We start from the raw sequence: 21422 nt of genomic DNA on the forward strand, positions 1-21422 counted from the left end.
ACTCTGGAGGCTGCGGCAGGAGGATCACCTGAGCCCAGGAATTAAGAGGCTGCGGTGATCTATGATTGTGCCACTGCACTCTAGCCTGGGTGACAGAGCCACACCCTGTCTCTTAAAAAACAAAAAAATAGAACTAGTCAAAAAAGGCTCTCACATTGGACTAAAAGAAAAATACACTATCACCAGAGTTTGTACCGGCATTAACATGGGGCGCCAGGGGCAGGACTATGTAGACCTTTAAGAAGAACATGACTTCCTATTCTCATGGAAGCCACACCTATGTACGGTGGGAGGCTTTTTTTTTTTAAGACCTAGCCATGGGTTCACAGGGAAAATCTGGGGATGAAGTTCCGACGCGACAAGGGACAAGTTCCTGGGGGGGGGGCGGGGGGAGAGGCGGGAGGGAAGTAGTCCCCCATCCCCGCATGCCTCCTGGCGTGCGCGTGCGCACGCACAGTCCGCCCCCATGCAGAGCATGCGCACTTCGGGCCCATGTAGCGCATGCGCACATGCGCGCACCATCTCCATCTGAGACGTGCGGACACAGGCGTTTTTGCACGTTTCCCTCCCGGCAACCGAGCTCCAGATCCTGCACCGGGACATGCGCACACGCGCACCACCGCCCATCCCGGACGTGCCAGGCCACATGCAGATGCGTGCGCACGCTTCCCCCAGGAGTGCCTGCGCTCGGTCCTGCCTTTCCCGCGTGTGCAGACGTGTGCACGAGCCCTCCGGATAGTGCCCGCGCTCGGAGCTGCACCGAGCCCCGGACGCGCGGTCTCACCTTCGCCGGGTCACCGTGACTCAGCGTCCCCGCTGGGCGCGCCTCCCCGGGATAGTTCTAGAAAGTCTATCGGAGTGGCCGGGCGCGGTGGCTCACGCCTGTAATCCTAGCCTTCTGGGAGGCCGAGGCAGGAGGGTTGCTTGAGGTCAGGAGTTCGAGACCAGCCTGAGCAAGAGCGAGACCCCCGTCTCTAAAAATAGAAAAATTAGCCGGGTGTGGTGGCACATACCTGCAATCCCAGCTACTCGGGAGGCTGAGGCAGGAGGATCACTTGAGCCCAGGAGTTTGAGATTGCCTGAGCTAGGCTGACACCACGGCACTCTAGCCCAGGCAAAAGAGGGAGACTCTGTCTCAAAAAAAAAAAAAAAAACATATCTCTTTGCTTATAATAGAATTGAAAAAGCTTCACCTCCTGCCTCTTCTCTAATACTCAGAGCTGCTCCTGTGGGTTTTAGGCGGCTGGGAGAGGACTTTGCAGAAGGCAGTGTGGCAGTGGGCAGGTGAACACCCAAAATCTTTGGAAAGACTTGGAGTTGTTAGTGACAACATAAACACCAGGGGGAAGCACTGATTTCCATTCCAGCTGCAGGCAGGAGTAGCCTGGCCCCAGGAATTTGGACACTGTGAGGTTCACTCTTGTGATCTCTCTAGGGGTCATTCTCTCCATTGTCTTCCTTGAGACCATGGGGACTGAACCTCATCAGGTCTGTTCTTTCAGACATGCTGCTTAATGCCACAAAAGGCCGAGACTTTCTCCTGCTGGCTGCAGGGTCCTAGGAAAGGACCCTGTTTGGCTGGCTTAGGTCATGTGCTCATGACCCATGCAGTCAGGCCGTGGAAGAAACACAGGGCAGGAGGTAATGGTTTAGGACAAAGACAACTGTTATCCACCACAGTCACCAAAAAGAACCTACTAGAAAAATGGAGTCTACTGAGACTGGCCTTCCTGCTGGGTGAGGTTCTGTTCTGAAACAGGATTTTGGGTGGGAGTGCTGTTCTGTGCAGATAAGTAAATGGCTTCGATGGGAAACTCTGGCTGGAGTCTTTCCCAGAACTCCAGTACAACAGATACTGCTGTGCATCGTCAGGGTTGTGCTGGGTGTGGAAGCTCAGTCATGTTTTGGTTTTAGAGACAGGGTCTTGCTCTGTCGCCCAGGCTGGAGTGCAGTGGCAATATCCCAGCTCACTGAAGCCTCGAACTCCTAGGCTTAAGCAATCCTCCTGGATCAGCCTCCCGAGGAGCTGGGACTATGGGTACGGGCCACCACGCCCTTCTGAGGAAGCTCGGCTAAATCTTAAGAGTTGCGGGTTCTAAGAGAAGGGCCATGTGGACAGGGCTGTTCTCTGGAAAGTACTGTGACTACTCATTTCTTCAGTTTCCAGCCCCTTCCTATTTTCCGTTTTCATCTTTAGGACCCCAAATCATCCTGGACAGGGAGAGAAAAGCCATTTGTGGAGGCACGAGGTGGCAGCAACTGCATGGAGTTGGGAGGTGGGTGGGAGGAAGACCTAGGCCTGGGACTGCAGCGGCACAGGACACACTCCGTGGTTGGCTGGCCTTTCTGGGGAACCGTGTGATGGAGCATCTCAGTGTAACAGCGCCCAGTTCCTGGACCTGTTGTCTCTGACTGCATTCATTCGCTCTCATCGAGGCTTGTGACTTCCAATGCTGTCTGTTCACTGATGACTCCCAAGTTTCTCCTGCAGCTGGGACCTTCTCTCCCCTGTATTCCAGACACGAATACCCAATCAACACCTCCACTTAGATGTCCAACAGGATTTGAAAACTGAGCGTGTTTACAAACCCCCCCCAAAGCTTGCAACTTTCCTAGTCTTCCTCATTTCAGTTGATGACAATTCCATTTTTCCAGGAACTCGGGTCAAATATTAGATGTCATCCTGACCTTGCTCTCACCAGGAAAGTGTCAGTTCTTCACTCATAATATATCCAGACTACCATGCCCAACTCCCCCTACCTTGACCGAAGCCATCTTCCTCCCTGGCCTGCGTTATTGCAGTGGCCTCCTTTCTGATGTCCTTCCTTCTATGCCCGCTGTGTCAGTCTGATCCTTTGTAAAACACGTCAGATGATGTCCCTCTTCTCATTGGAGCCCTTCGGTGGCTTCCCATCTCTCTCGGAACAAAAACCAAAGTTCTTACGATGATTTACAAGGTCCTACAAGGTCCTACGTGATCTTGTTGCCTTCCCTTCCCTCTCTGACCTCATCTTCTTTCTTTTTCCCCTCATTCACTCCACCCCAGCCACACTTGCCTCTTCCTGTTTCTGGAACATCTAGGTATGCTCTTGTCTCAGGAATTTTGCAGTTGCTGTTCCCTGAACCCGAACACTTTCCTCCCAAGTGGCCAATGGCTTTCTCCCTCACCGTCAGGCTTTTGCTCAAATGTCACCTCCCCAGTGAGTTGTTTCTTGACCATTCTGTGTAAAATTGCAACCCTTACTCTCAGCATGCTTTTCAGCTTGCTCTTCTTCCTCAGCGGCACTACCAGCATGTGACGGATCATAAATTTTACTTGTTATTTGGCACTTACGTATCCACAGCCCCTGGAACGCTACCGGTTAACACGGAAGGTGTTGATAAGTTTTGTTGAATGAATGCCTGAAGCGGGCCAGGGCACGGGGAGCTCGGCCTCTGCCCTTCAGTCACTTCCGGGCGGAGCGGCGGCATAAGAGGCCGCCCCGACAGGAGGAGACCCGAGAGCAGGGGCGGTGGACAAGGTCGCCGAGCGGGCAGCGAGGGGCGTGGCGTGGCGGGGGCGCGCGGAAAGGGGCGGGGCGTGAGAAGGGCGGGGCCGGGGCCTGTGCCATAAAAGGCCGCCGCGCGCCCCCGTGGCCGCTCGCCGCGCGCCCCTCCTTCTCTTCGCCGCTGCTCGCGGTCGCTTCACCCTTCCAGTCCCGCCATGGCCGCGCTCTCCAGGGACCCGCAGTTCCAGAAGCTGCAGCAGTGGCACCGCGAGCGCGGCTCCGAGCTCAACCTGCGCCGCCTGTTCGAGGCCGACAAGGAACGCTTCCACCATTTCAGGTGCGCGCGGCGGGAGGCGGGGGCGCGAAGCGCGGGCGGGGCCGGGCCCAGGGCCGGGAGGCCGGGCCGGAGGCCCAGGGCGGCGGTTCCCGGGGATCCGGGGGCACAGATGGGGGCCCAGGCTGAGGCCGCACTTCGTCCTTGAAGTCTCCTTGGAACAGGTTCCGGGGGCGCGCAGCTCGCCGCAGGTCTCGGGGCCGGGGCTGCTTAGTCATGAGGAGCAGCGGCCCCTGCGTGGGGGTTTCCCTGCCCTGGTCCCCGCCCCAGCCTGGCCCTTCGAGAAGGGTCTCCGTTCCCAACTGTGAGGAGAGGCTCCGCTGACGCAGCGGGCGGCAGAGGTCTGCGCCTTCCATCCGCTTCTGGACAGAGGGGCTTGGACTGACTGCAGGGTGGGCAGGCCCGGGAGATTTGCGGGGGCCGTGGGGGAAAGGTGGAGATGCTGGGGCGCGGTTCCTGCCGAAGAGGCTAGGGCCGCGGACCTGTGAACCACCAGGAAATGGGAAGGAGCGTGGAGGAAACCCTGGGCGGAGATGGTCCAAGCATGCTCTGGCCTCTGAGGCTGGGGTTGGCGGGAGGAGGGTCTGTGGCCCAGATGCCCTCGGCAGCCAGCCGTGTCATCCGGATGGATGCCTGAGTAAGTTGAGGCAGAGAGTGGAACCTCTGGGAGGGGATGGTCACTCCCTGGGCTCGCAGGGGAGCTGCTCCCAGTTCCTTGTCTGAGATAAGGATATGTCCTTTCTGCTGCATCTGGATTCTTTGAGAATGGCATCTTTAACTGTGCTGCTGCAGGTCAGCCTGGTGGGACAGACACCACCGCTGTGCAGCCCTTTTGGGGTGTGGCACAGGGATGATGTTTCTTCTGGAAGCAGCTCCTGCTGCTGCTCTGGTCAGGGGGCAGGCTGTGCAGATGTGGGTGTGGTCAGCAGCTTCTGCATCTTTCTGCAGCTTGACCCTCAACACCAATCATGGGCACATCCTGGTGGATTACTCCAAGAACCTCGTGACGGAGGAGGTGATGAAGATGCTGGTGGACCTGGTAATGTTCTGCTTCGGGAGGCTTGACCTGTGACCCACAGTGTAACAAGCGAGCTGGGTTCCTGGCCCAGGGCCTTGAGCATCTTAAATTCCTTCTCTCACTGGACCTCAGTAACTGCCCCTGTGCTAATGGAGGACTCTGATCACCTGTCCGTGGCTCAGGTTCTGAGCAGCATCCCAGAGGACCCCAGTTCCTGATGTCTGAGCAGACCCTTCCCGGACAGTGGGAGAGGGAGCCAGGCTGCAGCCACCTGTCAGCCTGTTGGGGGCAGCACCAAGCCTTGTGCTTGGGGACGTAGACTTGTGGCTAATGTCGGTGAGACCAGGCCTCAGTGTCTTCTCTTCCTAGGCCAAGTCCAGGGGTGTGGAGGCCGCCCGGGAGCACATGTTCAATGGCGAGAAGATCAACTACACGGAGGTGAGCAGGCTTGGTGGATGCCAGGTTGCGCGTACGCTCTGGGGCCTCTTCCTTCCCTTTGGGGTTCATCTGACTGTTAGCGGTGTCACCCTGTGTCTTCACCCCTTCTCTTAGGCAATGCTTTTGCTTAATGAGGGACCTAAAGGCCTTTTCCTTAGACTGGTTGCAGGGTTGGGGGCGTGTCTTCCCCAAGATTGACAGTCTGGGTTTGGTGAGCTCCTTGGAATGGCTCCCAGTGTCTGCCCAGGGAGGAGCACATCTCAAACCCGAAGGAAGACGGTTTCTTAAGGCTTGCTCAGACATTTTCTTGGAGAACTTAACTCTGATATATCCTCGCTGCAAATTTTGTTAGTGACAAACAGAATCTTATGTCACAGAATATCTCAACCCCCTCAGCGGGAGGAGTCAGTGGGAAGCAGTGGTAAGGCCAGGCCTTGCGGGCCCTGCGGGCCCTGCTCCTGACGTGCCGTGGAAGCCTGGAGGTGTGAGACCACACTGAGCGCTCAGAGCCTCTGTCCTCATGATGGCATTTTGCTCCTCTTACATGTGAGAAATCTGAGACTCAGAGGTCAAGTCACTTATCCAAGATGTGACAGCTGCAAGAGGCACAGGCAGCCTGTTGTGCGCTGCCAGGCTAGGCTAAGAGAGGCTGGAGTCAGGGGTTGCTTCTTGGAGGGGTGCATCTGCCTATGGAATGTAGGGCAGAAGTGGGGTCAGGCAGGGTGGCATGAAGCCCTCCACCCTAGCCTCTCACCAGGTTGCAATCCCAACACTATCCCCCTCCCCACCTGGGGTCTTTAGACCTTCCCTCAAGGTCTCTGCTGGTTTCAGCTGGATGGGGCCATTTGACTCATGTGATCAGGCCAGCTGCCTGGTACCTGTCACAGACTTCAGGTTTGGTTTTCAGCAGTTGGTAGTGATGCAGCTGTTGGGTGAGAGAAGCTTGAGTCGCCTGCCTTGCTCCACATCCAAGGGGCTAAGGACACTTTCCAGAAGGCGCCAGCAGACACTGTGTGCTCTCCTGCGGAGGATGAGGTTACTTTAGGCTTAATGAGCCCTGGTCCCCTGGAGGCATTTTTGCTTGCTTCCAATGACATCTGTTGCCACCATTCTCTGCCTTTGCTCACTGTTCTTTCCTCTGGCTGTTGGTGCCCTAAGCACCTATGGTGGCCCCTCGTGGCCTGTCCTAGGCATGTTCAGGTTCCCCCCCATCCTCTTCTTTGTGTCTGCAGCACATAAGGGGTGGCACATGCTTTGCTTTCCCCAGAGTCCTGGGGTGGCTCCTATTTCCATAAACATGTGGTGGGTTATTGGTACAAGACCGTGGTGCTAGCAGAGGCCTCAGGGCTTGCCTGGCTGGTGGATAGAGGGCTGAGCTGACTCTCGGGACCACATTGTACCATTCCCAGCTGGGAGCGTGGCTGCCGCAGGGTGAGGGGGTGGTCTTCACGCACTGTCCCTTGCCCCCAGGATCGGGCAGTGCTGCATGTGGCCCTGCGGAACCGGTCAAACACACCCATCCTGGTGAATGGCAAGGATGTGATGCCGGAGGTCAACAGGGTTCTGGACAAGATGAAAACTTTCTGTCAGGTAAGCGTCTGCTGGGCCGGACTTGCCCCTGGCTGTATATACACGTATCTGGGAATCTGGGAGCCCTGATGGGCAGCTCCTCTGCTCTCCTTGGAGGCGGGACTCAGGCCCTCCCTGTAGCCTGAGGTAGGGGTGGCCTGCGTGATCGCTGACCCCGGGATCTCTGCTGAGGCCCAAATTTCCCTAGCCCTGCTCTGAGGGAACCCATGGCTGCCACCAGTGGGTGTGGTCTCTTTCCTGAATTGCAGACACCCGTGGGCTCATGGTGACAACCTGGCCAGTGGCAGAAGCTTGAAATGAAAAATGAGGCCCCTGAGAGAAAGGATAGTGCAGGAGACTTGCATTTTCTATCCTCTTTAGTCATATGCCTTTATTGCCTAGTCTAGAATCAAAGTAAATGTAAAAATGCCTCAACCCCACTCCCAGCTCTCTCTCCAGAGGCAGCCTTTGTAAAGCTTCCCATGCTGGGTGTGGCAGCTCATGCCTGTAATCTCAGTGCTTTGGTGGGCTGAGGCGGGAGGATGGCTTGAGGTCAGGAATTCAACACTAGCCTGGACCACATAGTGAGACCCCATCTATAAAGAAAAAAAAAATTAGCTGGGCATGGTGGTGTGTGCCTATAGTCCCAGCTATTCAGAAGGCTGAGGCAGGAGTGTCACTTGAACCCAGGAGTTTGAGGTTACAGTGAGATATGATTGTGCCACTGTACTCCAGCCTGGGCCACAGAACAAGACTCTTATCTCAAAAAAAAAAAATTAAATAAAAAGGTTTCCATGAAATCTTTCAAAACATTCCTTTGCATATAGTAGCATATGCACACATCGTTGTCTCCTGTTTGAAACACACATACATACATGCACACACACATACATACACGCGCACACACACAGGTTGTTTCCTGCCTACTCTTCTGCAGCTCTTTTCCACTGAGAAATGTGTGAGAGGTGTCCTCTGTCGGTGACATGCATATAGCCGTGCTTCCTCCTTTTCCTGTGTGAGGCAGGGATGGGGGTTGCCTCAGAAACCAGCTCGGTTTCCCCATGTCAACTGCTGCTGCCTCAGTTGCCTATCCAGGGGTGATCCTGCAAGGGTCAGCCGACGTCCTCGAGCCTAGAGTACAAGGGTGATGTCTAGGGGCTTGTGTGTTTGTGTGAGCATGTGCATGTCTGTCCCTACGGGTTATGCATGCTCTGTGGGTGATCATCTGAGCTCGTCTGTTGTGAACATTCGCTGCTTGTCCCTAAGAGTAGTGGCCCTGCGTGTGGCTGGTCAAAGTCTGGTTGCTTTGGCCAAGAGCCACCTTCAGACCTGAAGATGATGCTGACAATAGGAGGTGATCTTGGCATCAATCCTAAAGCTGGCAGCCACATAAGTGTGACTTCCTTGGGCAAGGAAGGCTTGGGATCCTGCTGGGAACCTGGATTCCAGAATATCCCTCAGGGTGGTCAGTCCATGTGAGGGGCTTTAGGTGTGGGGAAGGGCATTTCCAGCCATGTGCTGTGAGTGGCAGAATGGATGCCTCAGAAGCCTGGTGCTCTGTTTGGTCAGTCTGTGTGTGCTCAGGCGTGCCATGTGGACAGTGTGGCACTGACCGTCTGGGGCCCTGTTTCCAGGAAAGGCCCTCCGCCCCTTAAAGCCGGCCAGTGGAGTACCTGACTCAGACTGATGGGGTATTTATAGTTCGAAAAAAGTTGCTGAACAGCAGCAACTCCATGGTGAGGAGCATTCCCCATGGCTGTGCTCTGGAAGGTTTGCCAAGACTGGGTGAAGATGTTCACTAGGATTTGATTGTAGTGGCAAAACCTGAAACCAACCTGCACTCATTGGTCAGAGCACTTACTAGCAAAAACAGTGTCTACTGGGGCCGGGCGCGGTGGCTCACGCCTGTAATCCTAGCACTCTGGGAGGCTGAGGTGGGTGGATCGCTCACGGTCAGGAGTTCAGACCAGCCTGAGCAAGAGCGAGACCCCCGTCTCTACTAAAAAATAGAAAGAAATGATCTGGACAACTAAAAATATATATATATATAGAAAAAATTAGCTGGGCATGGTGGCGCATGCCTGTAGTCCCAGCTACTCGGGAGGCTGAGGCAGAAGGATTGCTTGAGCCCAGGAATTTGAGGTTGCTGTGAGCTAGGCTGACACGGCACTCACTCTAGCCAGGGAAACAAAGCAAGACTCTGTCTCAAAAAAAAAAAAAAAAAAAAAACAGTGTCTATTCATATGTTGTGGTCCTGGGCCCACTTAGGAATTAGGGAGCTGCAGTTGGATTGACCTGCTGTGCTGTTGAGGATATACCAGGAAGTTGAAAACAGAAATTACAGAATTGGTGGGCATTGTAAAACCTCCCACCTGGTCAAGCAAAGGGTATGTGAAGCTGTATTAAAGAGGAACACATCTTCCCCTCTGGAATGCTTTGTTGTAACCCTTGACTGGTGAGATTGAGGGTCCAGAAGCTGAGCAGCTTATTTTCTTTTTGTATTGATGGAAATTCTCCCATGGCAGTTGATTACTTTATTATTTAAATCAATAATAAAAGTTACTGGGTCTTGTTGCTGTGGGGAAGAGTATATAGCTCACTGCGACCACAAACTCCTGGGCTCAAATGATCCTCCTCCCTCAGCCTCCCAAGCACCTGGGACTACAGGCGTGTGCCACCACGCCCGGCTAATTTTTTCTGTTTTTTGTAGAGATGGGGTGTCTCACTCTTGCTCAGGCTGATCTCAAACTCCTGGCCTGAAGTGATCCTCCCACTTCAGCCTCCCAGAGTGCTAGGATTACAGGCGTGAGCCATGGCGCCCAGCCTAGAGAATTACTTTTCAAAAAGAGGGGGAAATGAAAGGCACACAATAGCAGTTCTGCAATTCAGCAGGACACACATTGGCAATTGCTTGGTCAGGACTCAAGGCCCAGGAATAAGCTTTCCAGGCTCTTGTCCTCACTCCCACACGTCCTTTTTACGTGAAAGTTGCCTGTGTTTGAAACGGCAGTTTTCTCAGCCTGTTACTACCTGGAGAAATGTGAGCGTCTAAGGCCCCTTTTCCTTTTGTGTTATACTCTCTCCGGCCCCTTTCAGTCCAAGCTGGTGGTATTTCTGACAATTCAGGTATTTCTAAAACCTTGTGGGTGTCCTCTGAAGTATATTGGGGAGGGTTTGACACCATTTGGCCAGAGCCATACCCACAAATTTCTTCAAGGTAAATCCTTTCTGCGTTTGCTCCTGAGACTGCAGAGATAATACCCTTAAGCTTCTTAGAAGCCATATCTTTAACCAGAAGGTTCTCAGTGTTACTGCCTTACCTCTTCCTGAGGTCTTAACAAAGGTCTTCACAGCTACACTCTTGGCTTCATTTTTATATTGTGCTTTTGTGACGGTGCCCTGCATTTGAGCTTTGCCAAGGAGCCATCTCTTAATTTTAGCATCAGTTGTTGCCTGGAGCGGCTGGGAATTTTCAAATCTGACAGTTCCTGGCTCCTTTTTGTTTAAAAGTTCTTCATTTAGGCTGGGTGCAGTGTCTCACGCCTGTAACCCTAGCACTCTGGGAGACTGAGGCAGGAGGATGGATTGCTTGAGCCCAGGAGGCTGAGGTTGCTGTGAGCTAGGCTAATGCCGTGGCACTCCAGCCCAGGTGACAGAGCAAAACTCTGCGCCCCCCCCACCCCCAAAAAGTTCTTCATTTAGCTTATTTCTCCCGCCTTGCATTTTATTATAAGGACCAAGAAGCCAGGAAGTTCTTTCAGCATAGCCTGAAAGCTATGTTGCTACATCATCCAGTCTCAATAGGGACATCTTGTACTTTCCATGTTAATGCAGGAAACGGTGTCGTTAAACTTGTGCCACTACATAACAAGGATTCTTTTTCCTCCAATTTCCAGTAACGCTTTCCTTCCTTGTCTTTAAACCCCTACCCGTGGCCTCCTTGAGGGCTAGCAGACTTCAGCTCACAATCTCTGCCACTGTTTGTTTCTTAGGCTTTCATTAATTCTCTCCTCAAAGTCCTTCCATCTTTCACCCACACGTTGCTGTTTTTATTTTGACCATGTCCTACTTCTGGTACCAGATTCTGCGTTAGTTATCTATCATTGTACAACAAGTGATGCCAAAACTTGGCTTGGATCGGCAGTAAATATTTATCATCTCAGAGTCTGTGGGTTCAGGAGCGCCTTACCTGGTTGGTCTTGGTTCGGGGTCTCTCCTGAGGTCGTAGTCAAGGTATCAGCCAGGGCTGCAGTTATTTGAAGGATTGGCAGTTTCTGCAGGATTCTCGTCTAAGGTAGTTCCTCTACACAAAGAGCAAGTTGGCACTGACTGTTGGCAGAAGGCCTCAGTTCCTTGCCATGTGGGCTGCTTCATAGGAGTGCTTGAGTGTCCCCACAGCATGGCGGATGGCTTCCCCAAAAGCGAGTGATCCAAGAAAGCGAAGTAAAAACTGCAGGTTCCTTTATGACCTAACGTCTGAAGTCACGCTCCATCGTTGCTGCAGCATCCTGATGGGTGCAAGCTCAGCCCTCCTGAGCACGGAGGGAACCGTCCAGGGGGTGTGAATTCCCGGAGGCAGGAATCGCTGGAGTCCCTCTGGAGATTGGCTGCGTGTCTGGTGTTCCCGCCCCCACACAGACCAGTCAGAGCAGTTGGCATCTCACATCTCTTTGTCCCTGGTGTATTAGGTTCTCCTGAGAGTTCTCCCTGGTTTTGCAAATTCTGACAATGTTACAGTGAGGTGGGGATGTCACCGCACTTTTGTGATGAGGAAATAAAGGCCACTTGGTGGAGAGGGTGGCACAGATCTACCACTGTGGTCTGAAGAGACTCCTGCAAGGGCCTGAAAGTTGGGACTGAGGCGTCAGGACACAGAAGTGATGGCGTCTGTGAACTTATCCACGGGCTTTGGGCTGATCACATCTTTGTGCTCTGTGCCAGCGTGTGCGGAGTGGTGACTGGAAGGGGTACACAGGCAAGACCATCACGGACGTCATCAACATCGGCATCGGCGGCTCTGACCTGGTGAGGGGAGGATTGCCGTGGGGTGGGGTGAGGGGCTGGGAGCTCTTGAGTGTTCCAGTGAGGGGACCTTGCTGTCCACACTGGTGCACCTGGAATCCTGTTCTCTGATGCTGAGTCTCCCGCAGGGACCCCTCATGGTGACTGAAGCCCTGAAGCCGTACTCCTCAGGAGGTCCCCGGGTCTGGTTTGTCTCCAACATCGATGGGACCCACATTGCCAAAACCCTGGCCAACCTGAACCCCGAGTCCTCCCTGTTCATCATCGCCTCCAAGGTACAGGCTCTGGGTGCCGATGGCCCCAGCTTGTGCATGTTGGGGCAGGAGGGACGGACACTTTGCCGTTGCCCTGGGCATCGGACCCTCCTGACCAGCTCTGAGGGAACCGCGCTTTGTGGATCGGGTCAACGCAGCTGCCCTCAGACTGTCCCCTTCTCTGGCAGCAAGTACAGTTGCCCTGAGGAAAGCCCGAATGAGTCAATCTGAGCCTTTGTCGTCAGGCCACACCCACTCACTCTGCGGAATCTCTGCTCAGCTCAGACTGTCTCTGCGTTCTCACAGATCCTCACGTTTGCTCTTTTCTGGTCGCAGAGCCGTGCCTTGACAATATGGGGTCTTTGTTGTCATATACGCTCCATTTACTCAATTTAACGTACATAAGATGTTAAGAATTCCATCCGAATTCTGAGACCCAGCCCAGCCTGGGCTGAAGAAAGCTGCAGGGAGATGCCCTGGCCTCTGCCTGACCTGCAGGATTAGGGTGGGGTGTGGCTTTTAGTGAGGTCCCCGTTTCTTTGGTTACAAAGTGTGGAATCTCAAGACAATGCTACAACTTCATCGTGGCTGTGTGTACACGTGGGCTGGAGGTTAGCGGGATAACTGGCACTGACCGCAGATACTCCTTTTGACACCTGGGCACCAACGTGGCTTCTGCTGCTGAGCCCTGGCCGGAGGCCACACCCCACCTGGTCTCGGGGCCAACCACTGTACTCTTTGGTTGCAGACCTTTACCACGCAGGAGACCATCACGAACGCGGAGACGGCGAAGGAGTGGTTTCTCCTGTCAGCCAAGGATGTGAGTGAGCAGCGTGTCGGCTGGAAAGAGCCCTGTTTCTCCTAAAGTTGGAAGCAGGAGGTGGCCTACTCTGATGCCTGCCTTTGTTCATCTCTGGCTTTGCCAGCCCTGGACACGCCGAACATGGCACCTGCTCTAACTGGCTCAGAGCCCTTTTGTGGCCTGCGGGATCCTTTCTGCTCCTAGCCACACCCATTTTACAGGGGAGGGACATCCCTGGGCCTTGTACACTTGCGGGGGGATGAGCAGGCTGGCCTGTGACCTCTGCCTTCTTGACCTTGATGTGGGCCTCCTCCAGCAGCCTCAGAACCAAGAACCGGGAATAGTCAGTCCCACGCAGAACGCTGGTGTCTCTAGTGTGGGAGGATCACCGCCCTTGGAGGACCCTCTGGGGTGGGTTTGGTAAAACTTGGCTCTGTCTCTCGCAGCCTTCTGCAGTTGCGAAGCACTTTGTTGCCCTGTCCACCAACACGGTAAGTGTTTGTGTGGCCTCCCACGCGACCTCCCTGGGAGGGCACTGGCCCCATCAGATCACGGCCTTTTAGAACATAAAAGCTGAGATGTGGTTCACAGGTCTGGGGCTCTCGGCTGGGCCGAGGGGGTGGAAGGGTTGGGTGCCTGGGTGCTGGAAGCCGCCATCCTTGCCTTTTCTCTATTCTCCCCTTTGGTCTCTGCAGCCCTGGGGAGGGGCTTGCGGACAGTGGGACCGTGATAACCCAGTCTGTCTCCCAGCCTGACTGGTTCCCAGATCACTCCGTACACGTGACCTACCTTGGCCTCTGGCCCCAGCCTCTCCCCAGTTGGGACATGCTGGGCAGGGGTGGGGGATGCATCCTATTTCTCACCTAAGGACATTAAGCCCCAGTGAGGAGATGTGACTTTTTGCTTCCCACTTAGTGATCATGTGAGTTAGTGACGCTGCAGTTAGAACCAGGTCATCTGCCTGCCTGGCTGCAAGGCTGTGCAGGGTCAGAGAGGGGAGGCTCAGCAGGACAGAGCGGGGGTTGTGCTCCAGGAGTAACAGCACCAGTCGACCTCGCCTGGCGCCTGCTGTGTGGCAGGCACCGTGCTAAGCTGTTTCAGAGCTGGGACCACACCCAGGTCATCCTGGTCACTCCTCCCACCCCCTACTCCTCCACCTCCACCTCCAGTGCTGACCTGCCCGACACGGGACGCCTTAAGGCTGGCTAACCACAGCACCGCGGCCTGCCTCCTGCAGGCAGAGCTCAGACCCGTCAGTGGGGCTTCTCCTCCTGTGGGGAATAGGTAAGGGGCTGCCGGCCCCATCTGCCCGGGGGACTAGAGTACCTGAAGAGCAGGATCGGTCCTCTCCTTTAGGCTTCCTGGGGCAGGATCACGTTCCCAGATATGAGAAGGGCTGGGCAGCTGTCCAGGCTGTGTGTTGCCTGGCCTGGAGGGTGGCCCCTGCGTGTGCTCGGGTTCCAGCCCTGGGGTCAGGCTCCCAGATGTCCTGAAGGGTCATCCTCTGACCTCTTGGACAGGCCCAGGTGACCGTTCTTGCAGGGCGGGGTGTGGGCCAGGTCCTCACACGGGGTGTGCAGCCCCCCTCAGCAGGAGGATTGGCAGGTACAGAGTCACTGGGGTGCTGGGTGTGAGCTGGCCTGGTGGATGCTCTGGGTGGGCAGATCCTGGACCCCACCCTCAACTCCTTGGCTGCTTCAGCCCTGCCCCGTCTGGGGCTCTGGGGAAGGTGAGGGGTCGTGCACCTCGTACTGCACAGCTCCTCTCCTGGAACTCCTCCTCGTTCTACTAACAAATGCTTCCTTTCGCCCTCCTTAGACCAAAGTGAAGGAGTTTGGAATTGACCCTCAAAACATGTTCGAGTTCTGGGATGTAAGTACAGGTGCTTCCTGCCCTGGGTGAATGATGTGTCCTTGCCAAGTCCCGACCACTGAGCCAGCCGCAGATGAGGGCCCGTGAGGTCAGGGTAGCATTTATTGAGCACCTGCTACATACCTAGCTTGGGAAAGGCAGAGAGGCCCTTAGAGACGGGTAGGGCAAGAACAGCCCAGTTAGGATGAGGGCTCCACTTCTGCCTGAGGCCAGGCAGAGCTTGCAAGGGCTCCTTGATACTCCCCTGCGTGCCTGCCAGCCGCACTCACCCCTACCCCCCTCACAGAGCTCAGGTTATGAGTTATTCTCAGTGATGACCTTTCTCTGAACTGCAGCCACAATCTTTAAAGGCCAAGGGGCAGGCTGAGGCGGGAGGTGTGACTGAGAAGGCCTGGAAGGAGCCGCGGGAGCAGCTGGGGGCGGTGGAGAGGAGGACCGGGCTGGGGCCTGGGTGGAGCCGTGCCTGGCAGGTCGCAGAGCAAACCTTGCCTTCAGGGACAGAGCTGCAGGCCGCTCTGTAGCGACAGGTGGGCACGTGGACTCACCTCCGCTGGAGCCCAGCAGTGGCGCTTTCCTCGTGGGCTTGCCTGCGTTCGGCAGTGGTGGGAGAGGGCTGCGAGCTTGCAGGCGCTGGCTGGAAGGGCTCAGCTGCAGGGCTGCAGTGCGGGTGTGGCGCGGGTCTGGCGCCCTAACCCGGGCTGTGCTGGCGCACTGAAGAGGACAGTGCCCATCCGGGGGTTCTCCCACTGGGGCTGTTGCCAGGCCTTTGGACTGGAGGCTGTCTGCTCGGTGGCAGCATCCACAGATGGGACTCGTTACTCCGAATGTTCTAAAGGCCTTTTTCTACTGGGGTCTGGGAGAGAATGAAGCCCTAATGCCCCAAGCCATCCCCTCCGTATAATGAGTTAACTTCTTTCTAGAATGGGACTAGTTATGTACCATCCTTGGAAGAATTGAGAAGAGTCACTGAGATCATGTTCTGCGTCCAGTGGCGCAGACGAGGAACCCCAGTCGAACGAGACTGTGCAGCTCCTAACAGATGTTGCATGCCTGCTAAGGAGGGGGCGCCGTCCTCCTCCTCCCTGGGACCCGGAGCCTGAGCAGGCGGTGGGCAGGGACGTGCGGGCACCCCCGCTAGGCAAGGAGCCCGGCAGAGCAGGGATGTCATTGCTCATGACCACCCAGCACGCAGAGATGAGTTGGGGTGTGGCTCAGGGAGAGAAGGGGTCTCCCAGGTAAGGCCCAGGAATGACAGGTGGGCAAAGGAACAAGGGGCCGGGGCTAGGCAGTGAGGCCTGAGTGGCTGGAGCAGGCACAGGGGGGCCTCCTGAGCCAGGCTGGACATACCGCAGTGGCTGGAGGAGGTACCTGCCGGAGTCACTAGAGCGTATGCGGCTGAGTCAAGAAGAACCCAGGGACAGGAGCAGGTGAAGTTTCTGGCGCTAGCTAGGGTCCCTCAGGCAAGCAGAGGCATCAGGTCAGGCGCAGGGAAGCAGTGCTGGCTCTGAGATGAGGGGGAGCCCAGGCTGGTGGAGGTATGTGTGGGTGCTGAGACTCGGTCTGCCGGGGCCAGTCGGGGCAGCCTCGTGTGTCAGCACGCACTGGAGAGCCCATTTTGGCTGGTGAGGTCTGAAGAGGAGCCCGGACAGGGAACGATACAGGTGAGGTCTGTGAATTCTGGAGGAGCCACAGGTATTTAGAGATGGTTCCGTCGAGTGAGGGCTGAAGAGCCGAAGTCCTGTGCAGCTACTCGGGCCTGGCTCTGTGGGAATAGGTCTGCATCTGTGGCACGGGACAGGTGCTACGTGGGGGTCTCTCTGACCGGTTCTGAAAAGTGAGGGTCAGGTAGCGGGTGGCTGATCACTCAGACGAAGTGTACGGGACTCAGGATTAGGTAAACACAGGTGAGCCATCTGGTTCTCAGCATCCTGACCACGTGTGATGGGCACAGCTCAGGGTGTCACAGAGGCCTCTGAGAATCCGTAACAGGTCCAAGGCGTGGCCTGTGGCTTCAGGGTCTGGCTGGGGTGAGGTCTGAGTCACCCAGGTGACGGAGAGGTAGGACATACCTGATTCCAAAAGGAGGCGAGGTCTGGGGAGCAGGTGAAGCACAGGCGGACGGATTGAGGAGCTCTGTTGTGAGGCTCGGTCCGACAGCCTCGTGGCAGGTACAGATCTGGAGTCCCCCACCTGTGGGGTGACGTGTCCGAGGCCCTAGGTGGTCAGACAGTGTTTGGCAGCACGACTCTCACCAGGCTGCGTTCGGGCCGAGGGAAGCAGCCAGGGTCTGTCAGGTCTGAGGGAAGCGTCTGTTCAGGTTAGGTGTATGGCGGCGTCTTTCCGGCGTAGTCGGTGGAGCGTGTCTGTCTGAGGTCTCGGGAGCTGGCATCAGACACGGTGTGTACGACTGGGTTACTTAGTGGAGGCCTGAGGAGCAGGTGAGGACACTGGAGCTGAAGATAGACAGGTAGAGCCGGGTATGGCAAATGAGGGCAAAAACCCATCATTGGGTCCAGCTTGGAGCTATGTCCTCAGGTGACGTCTGGGCAGCTCTGATGATGCACAGGGCTGCGGGGGAGGGGGAAAAGAATGAAAAGCTGGAGTCAGGCGAACGGATGGAGAACTACATCCATCTGGAAGGTTCATGAAGCCTGGGTCTGATACAGGTATGGAGAGCGGGTCCGGCAGGTGAGGTTTGAGGGGTTAACGTGAGACACAGGTTTGTACTTTTGGGTCTCACAGGGAAGGTCTGAGCTGCTGAGGTCAGGCCCTGGTTTGTACCCAAGTCTGAGAAGTCGGGTCCAGCTTGGCGGGTAGAGTTTGTCAGGTAACTTCTGTGAAACCAAGGGCAAGCAGAGGTAGTTGACCTGAAGAGCCATGGTCAGATTTATTAAACTCTGTCCTGCAGTTGAGGTCAGACACAGGTAGGTAGAGCAGCTGTGTCAGGTGAGGCCTGAGGAACCAGAGTTAGGCCCATCAGGTGACTAGAGTAGGTCTCTCACGTGAGCTCTGAGGGGCTGGGATCTGGCACAAGTGAGTAGATCTGGATTTCCTAGGTGGGGTCAAGATAGGCAGGTGGAGCTTCTCTTGGGTGAGCTTGAGGAGTTGTGGCCAGGCACGGGTTCGTGGAAGGGAGCTTCTTGGGTAGGGTGTGTGGAGTCTGTATCTGGCACAGGTTAGCATCTTTGGGTCTGTCAGTTCTGAAAACATGAGTTAAGTACAGGTGTGTAGAGCAGGGTTCATCAGGTAAGGTCTGTGGAGCCAGGACCAGGGCAGGTTCACAAAACTGAGTATGGTCCAGTGAGATACAAAAAGTCATCGTCGAGCCCAGGTAAGAGGAGCCAACTGTGTTGGAGGAGGTATGAGAAGCTGAGGTGTGAGACACAGGTGGGCAGAATTGGCCTACCTGGGGTACTCTCGGGATCCCTGGTCAAACGTAGGTAGGGAATGCTGGCCCACCAGGTGCAGTCTCAGGAGCTAGCATCAAACGCACATTGGCAGAGCTGGCCTACCAGGTGCAGTGTGAGGACCCAGGGTCAGGCTCAGGTAGGTAGAGCTGGCCCACCAGGTATGGTCTGAAGAGCCAGGGTTATATACAGGTAGGTAGAGCTAGCCTTTCAGGTGTGGTCTCAGGAGCCAGGGTCAGTCATGTACAGGTAGGTAAAGCTGGCCTGCAGGTAAGGTCTGAAGAGCCAGGGTCAAGCACAGGTGAGTAGAACCGGCTCACTAGGTGTGGTTTGAGGCGCCAAGGTCAAGCACAGGTAGGTGGGCCTGGCCTGGCCTGCCCGGTGTTGTTTGAGGAGCCAGGGTCCGAGGCAGGTAGGCAAAATCGGTCTGCCAGATACAGTCTTTTGTGGAGGCCTGAGGAGTTAGGGTTGAACACAGGTGAGTAGAGTTGGCTCTTTGAGGAGCTGGACTCAGGCGAAGGTATGTACTTCTGGGTCTTCGTGGTGAAGCCTGAAGAACTAGGGTTAAGCCCGGGTGAGTAGAGCGGCTTCTTAGGTCAGGCCCACAGCACTGGGGTCCGTACAGGTAGGTAGAACATGTGGGTTTCATGGGAGGCGTGTGGGCCTAAGTTAGACACGAGCAGGTAGACGTATCTCTCTCAAGCAAGGACTTTGCAGCTGGAGGTATGTACAGCTGGGGTCTTGCAGGTGAGGCGCTGAGGCACGGCTCTGGCTCAGGTGCATTGATCCTGGTGCTAGGCCGGGGAGAACGGGTTAGTCACAAGTTGGTGGAACCCCATCTGTCAGGTGGGGTGTGTGGAGCACAGGTACGCAGAGGTGCTCCCAGTCAGTGAGGTCCGAGGCTCCTCCCTGAGGTAGTTGGTGCGGACATCGGGCAGAGGTTGATGGCGTTGGATCTGTCTGAGACGTGAAAAGCCGAGGGAGACGCAGGGTATAGACTGCCGAGGTCCGGCTCGAGGACATAGGGCTGGATCCCAGGAAGGTTGAGGAGTCAGCTGGGCTCAGGGAAGTGGACCTGGGTCTGTCAGTTGAGGCGTGAGGGGTCAGGATTAGGCACAGACAGGTACGTGAAGCCCGGGCCCTCAGCCGAGATGTCTGGGGCGTGTCTCTGACAGGTGTCTAGAGCTGGACACAGGTGGGCAGAGCCAGGTCTCCCAGGTGACGCCGTTGCATCCGTGTCAGTGCTGGTGTGTCCACCCACTGCGTCAGCTTGGCAGAGGTGTATAAACGTGGTGCCACCTGGGTTCAGGCACAAAAGTATTCCTGGGCTTGTTAGGTGAAGTGGGTGAGGCAGGAATGCATAATCCTTGTGGCTGGCTTGGCCTGAGGAGGGGGTCAGACACAGGTGGGCCCTTTGGTGTTCGGATCAGGCACGGGTAGGTGGGTAGCGTGGTCGCTTATCAAGGGAAAGCTACAGTCGTCACGGGTGTGTGTGTGTGCCTGGGTCTGCTTGGAGATGTTGGGGGAGCCGTAAGGATCAGGTAGGACAGAGAGAAAGCCCTGAGCCAGGTCAGCTACCTGTTCTCAGCACCTGGTCAGGTGTGATAGGCAGAGCTCAGGGCATTGCTGAAGCCCGAGGATCTACAACCAGTGCAAGGTGCTGGACTGCAGGGTGGCGTTGCATTCTGGGTGGCAGAGAGTCTGAGTTGCCCAAGCGAGGGAAAAGGTAGGATTATACCTCGTTTGATTGGGTGAGGTCTGAGGTCTGGGGTAGGTGAGGCACAGAACGTCAAACTGAGGAGCTGCCTCTTTAAGGTATGTTCTACAAGGCCCGCCGCAGGTAAAGGTGAGGTCTGGAGACCCGTGTCTGCAGATTGAGATCTTGGAGGCTCAAATCAGACACTGTTTGGCATTTCTGGGCTCTCCCTTGACATCCAAGGACCTGGTCTCAGCCAAGGTCAGTAGCCTGGAATCTGCCCGTCTCAGGGCTGGCCGTCTGCTCAGGTCCATTTCTAGAGCTGAGTCCGTGAGGTGAGTTCCAAGAGCCTGTGTCAAGCATGCTTAATTTATGGGACTGTGTCTGTCAGGTAAGGTTTCCCCAAGCCTGGACCCTTTCCAGGTGAGGGGCCCCACTGTTCATCTCATTGCCAAGCCAGAAAGCTCTGGGCCACGCTTGGTAGCCCCCGATTCAGTCCCCTGCACTCCCCTGGCCAGAGTGGCGTCGTTCTCTGGGTGACCCCTGGGACTTCTCACCTCACCCACAGACTCCCGGCGCTCCCGCCTCTCAACTCTTGGCTTTGGCGCTCTGATGCTCACTCCTTCCTTTATCTTCTAGAATGTGCTGTGCTGCTTCCTGCCCAGCCTGTGTCAGCGGGATCCCAGAAGGGAATTAAGCCCCAATACTGCAAGGCATTTATTGGATGTCATGAGTTAACACCTCTCCTTGTATCTAGAAGGATCCTAGTCTTGGACCATGCTTGACTTGAATTGGAAAGTCACTCAAATTATTTCCTTTGGGGCTCAATTTTCTTCTAAGAAAGGCTGCTCTTGGCCACAGGACCTCGGCCTGTGCTGTTCCGGCTGCTGCAATGCCTCTCCCTCCGTGCTTCCCTGGGGGCGCCCCTCACGGTTCCTGTCTAGACCGAGCACCCCTCAGAGTCCTTTTGTGGCTGGTCTCGGCCCCGTGATCCTTTCTCCTGAGCGCTCGTTTCTCAGCGTCACACTCGCCGGCGTGATTACTGCATTTAGGCCTCTCTCTGCCACTTGACGGCTGTCGTTGCCTGTGTGAGGACTGTGGTAGGTGCTCCGTAAATGGTCGTTAGGGGCACAGCGCGGAGTCGAGAAGGCGCAGTGAGAGCGGTAGGCCTAGGCGTATCTCGGGGCTGAGTCTGACATCAGTCACGCCCAAGTATGGGTCACTGTCAGTGTCCTGGGGCGTGGGGTAGGGTGCTGGGCCTGTCACCGTCAAAGGGGGCATGACCACACTAAGGTATGAGGCTTGGGGTCTGTCAGTGTCTCAAGAGGCAGGACTAGGCACAGGTAGGAGTTGCTGGGTCTTTCATTGTCCAAGCAAGAGTGCCTGGAACAAGCATGAGGCTCTGGGCCCCTCAGTCTGAGGAGGCGGGCCTGGCACAGGTGTGAGGCCCCGGGTCTGTGTTCAGGGAGGTGGGCTGGGGAACAGACTTGCGGGTCTTTGAGTGCATGAGAAGGCCCGGCCA

General features: G+C 55.8%; 1 protein-coding gene across 1 annotated transcript in view; it reads left to right on the top strand.

Moving 5' to 3' along the window:
• The first annotated feature begins 3587 nt into the window (after window positions 1-3587).
• Window positions 3588-21422, top strand: part of GPI (glucose-6-phosphate isomerase) — a 23702-nt gene continuing 5867 nt past the window's right edge. The window contains exons 1-9 of the mRNA XM_012651534.1: window positions 3588-3825; window positions 4771-4861; window positions 5210-5278; window positions 6749-6868; window positions 11789-11872; window positions 11998-12144; window positions 12872-12943; window positions 13372-13416; window positions 14744-14797. Coding sequence (XP_012506988.1) covers window positions 3704-3825; window positions 4771-4861; window positions 5210-5278; window positions 6749-6868; window positions 11789-11872; window positions 11998-12144; window positions 12872-12943; window positions 13372-13416; window positions 14744-14797 — 804 coding nt within the window. The 5' untranslated portion in view covers window positions 3588-3703. The remainder of the gene's footprint in view (window positions 3826-4770; window positions 4862-5209; window positions 5279-6748; window positions 6869-11788; window positions 11873-11997; window positions 12145-12871; window positions 12944-13371; window positions 13417-14743; window positions 14798-21422) is intronic.

This window comes from Propithecus coquereli, unplaced genomic scaffold, assembly GCF_000956105.1.
Source record: "Propithecus coquereli isolate 6110/MARCELLA unplaced genomic scaffold, Pcoq_1.0 Scaffold358, whole genome shotgun sequence".
NCBI classification, from domain to species: Eukaryota; Metazoa; Chordata; class Mammalia; order Primates; family Indriidae; genus Propithecus; species Propithecus coquereli.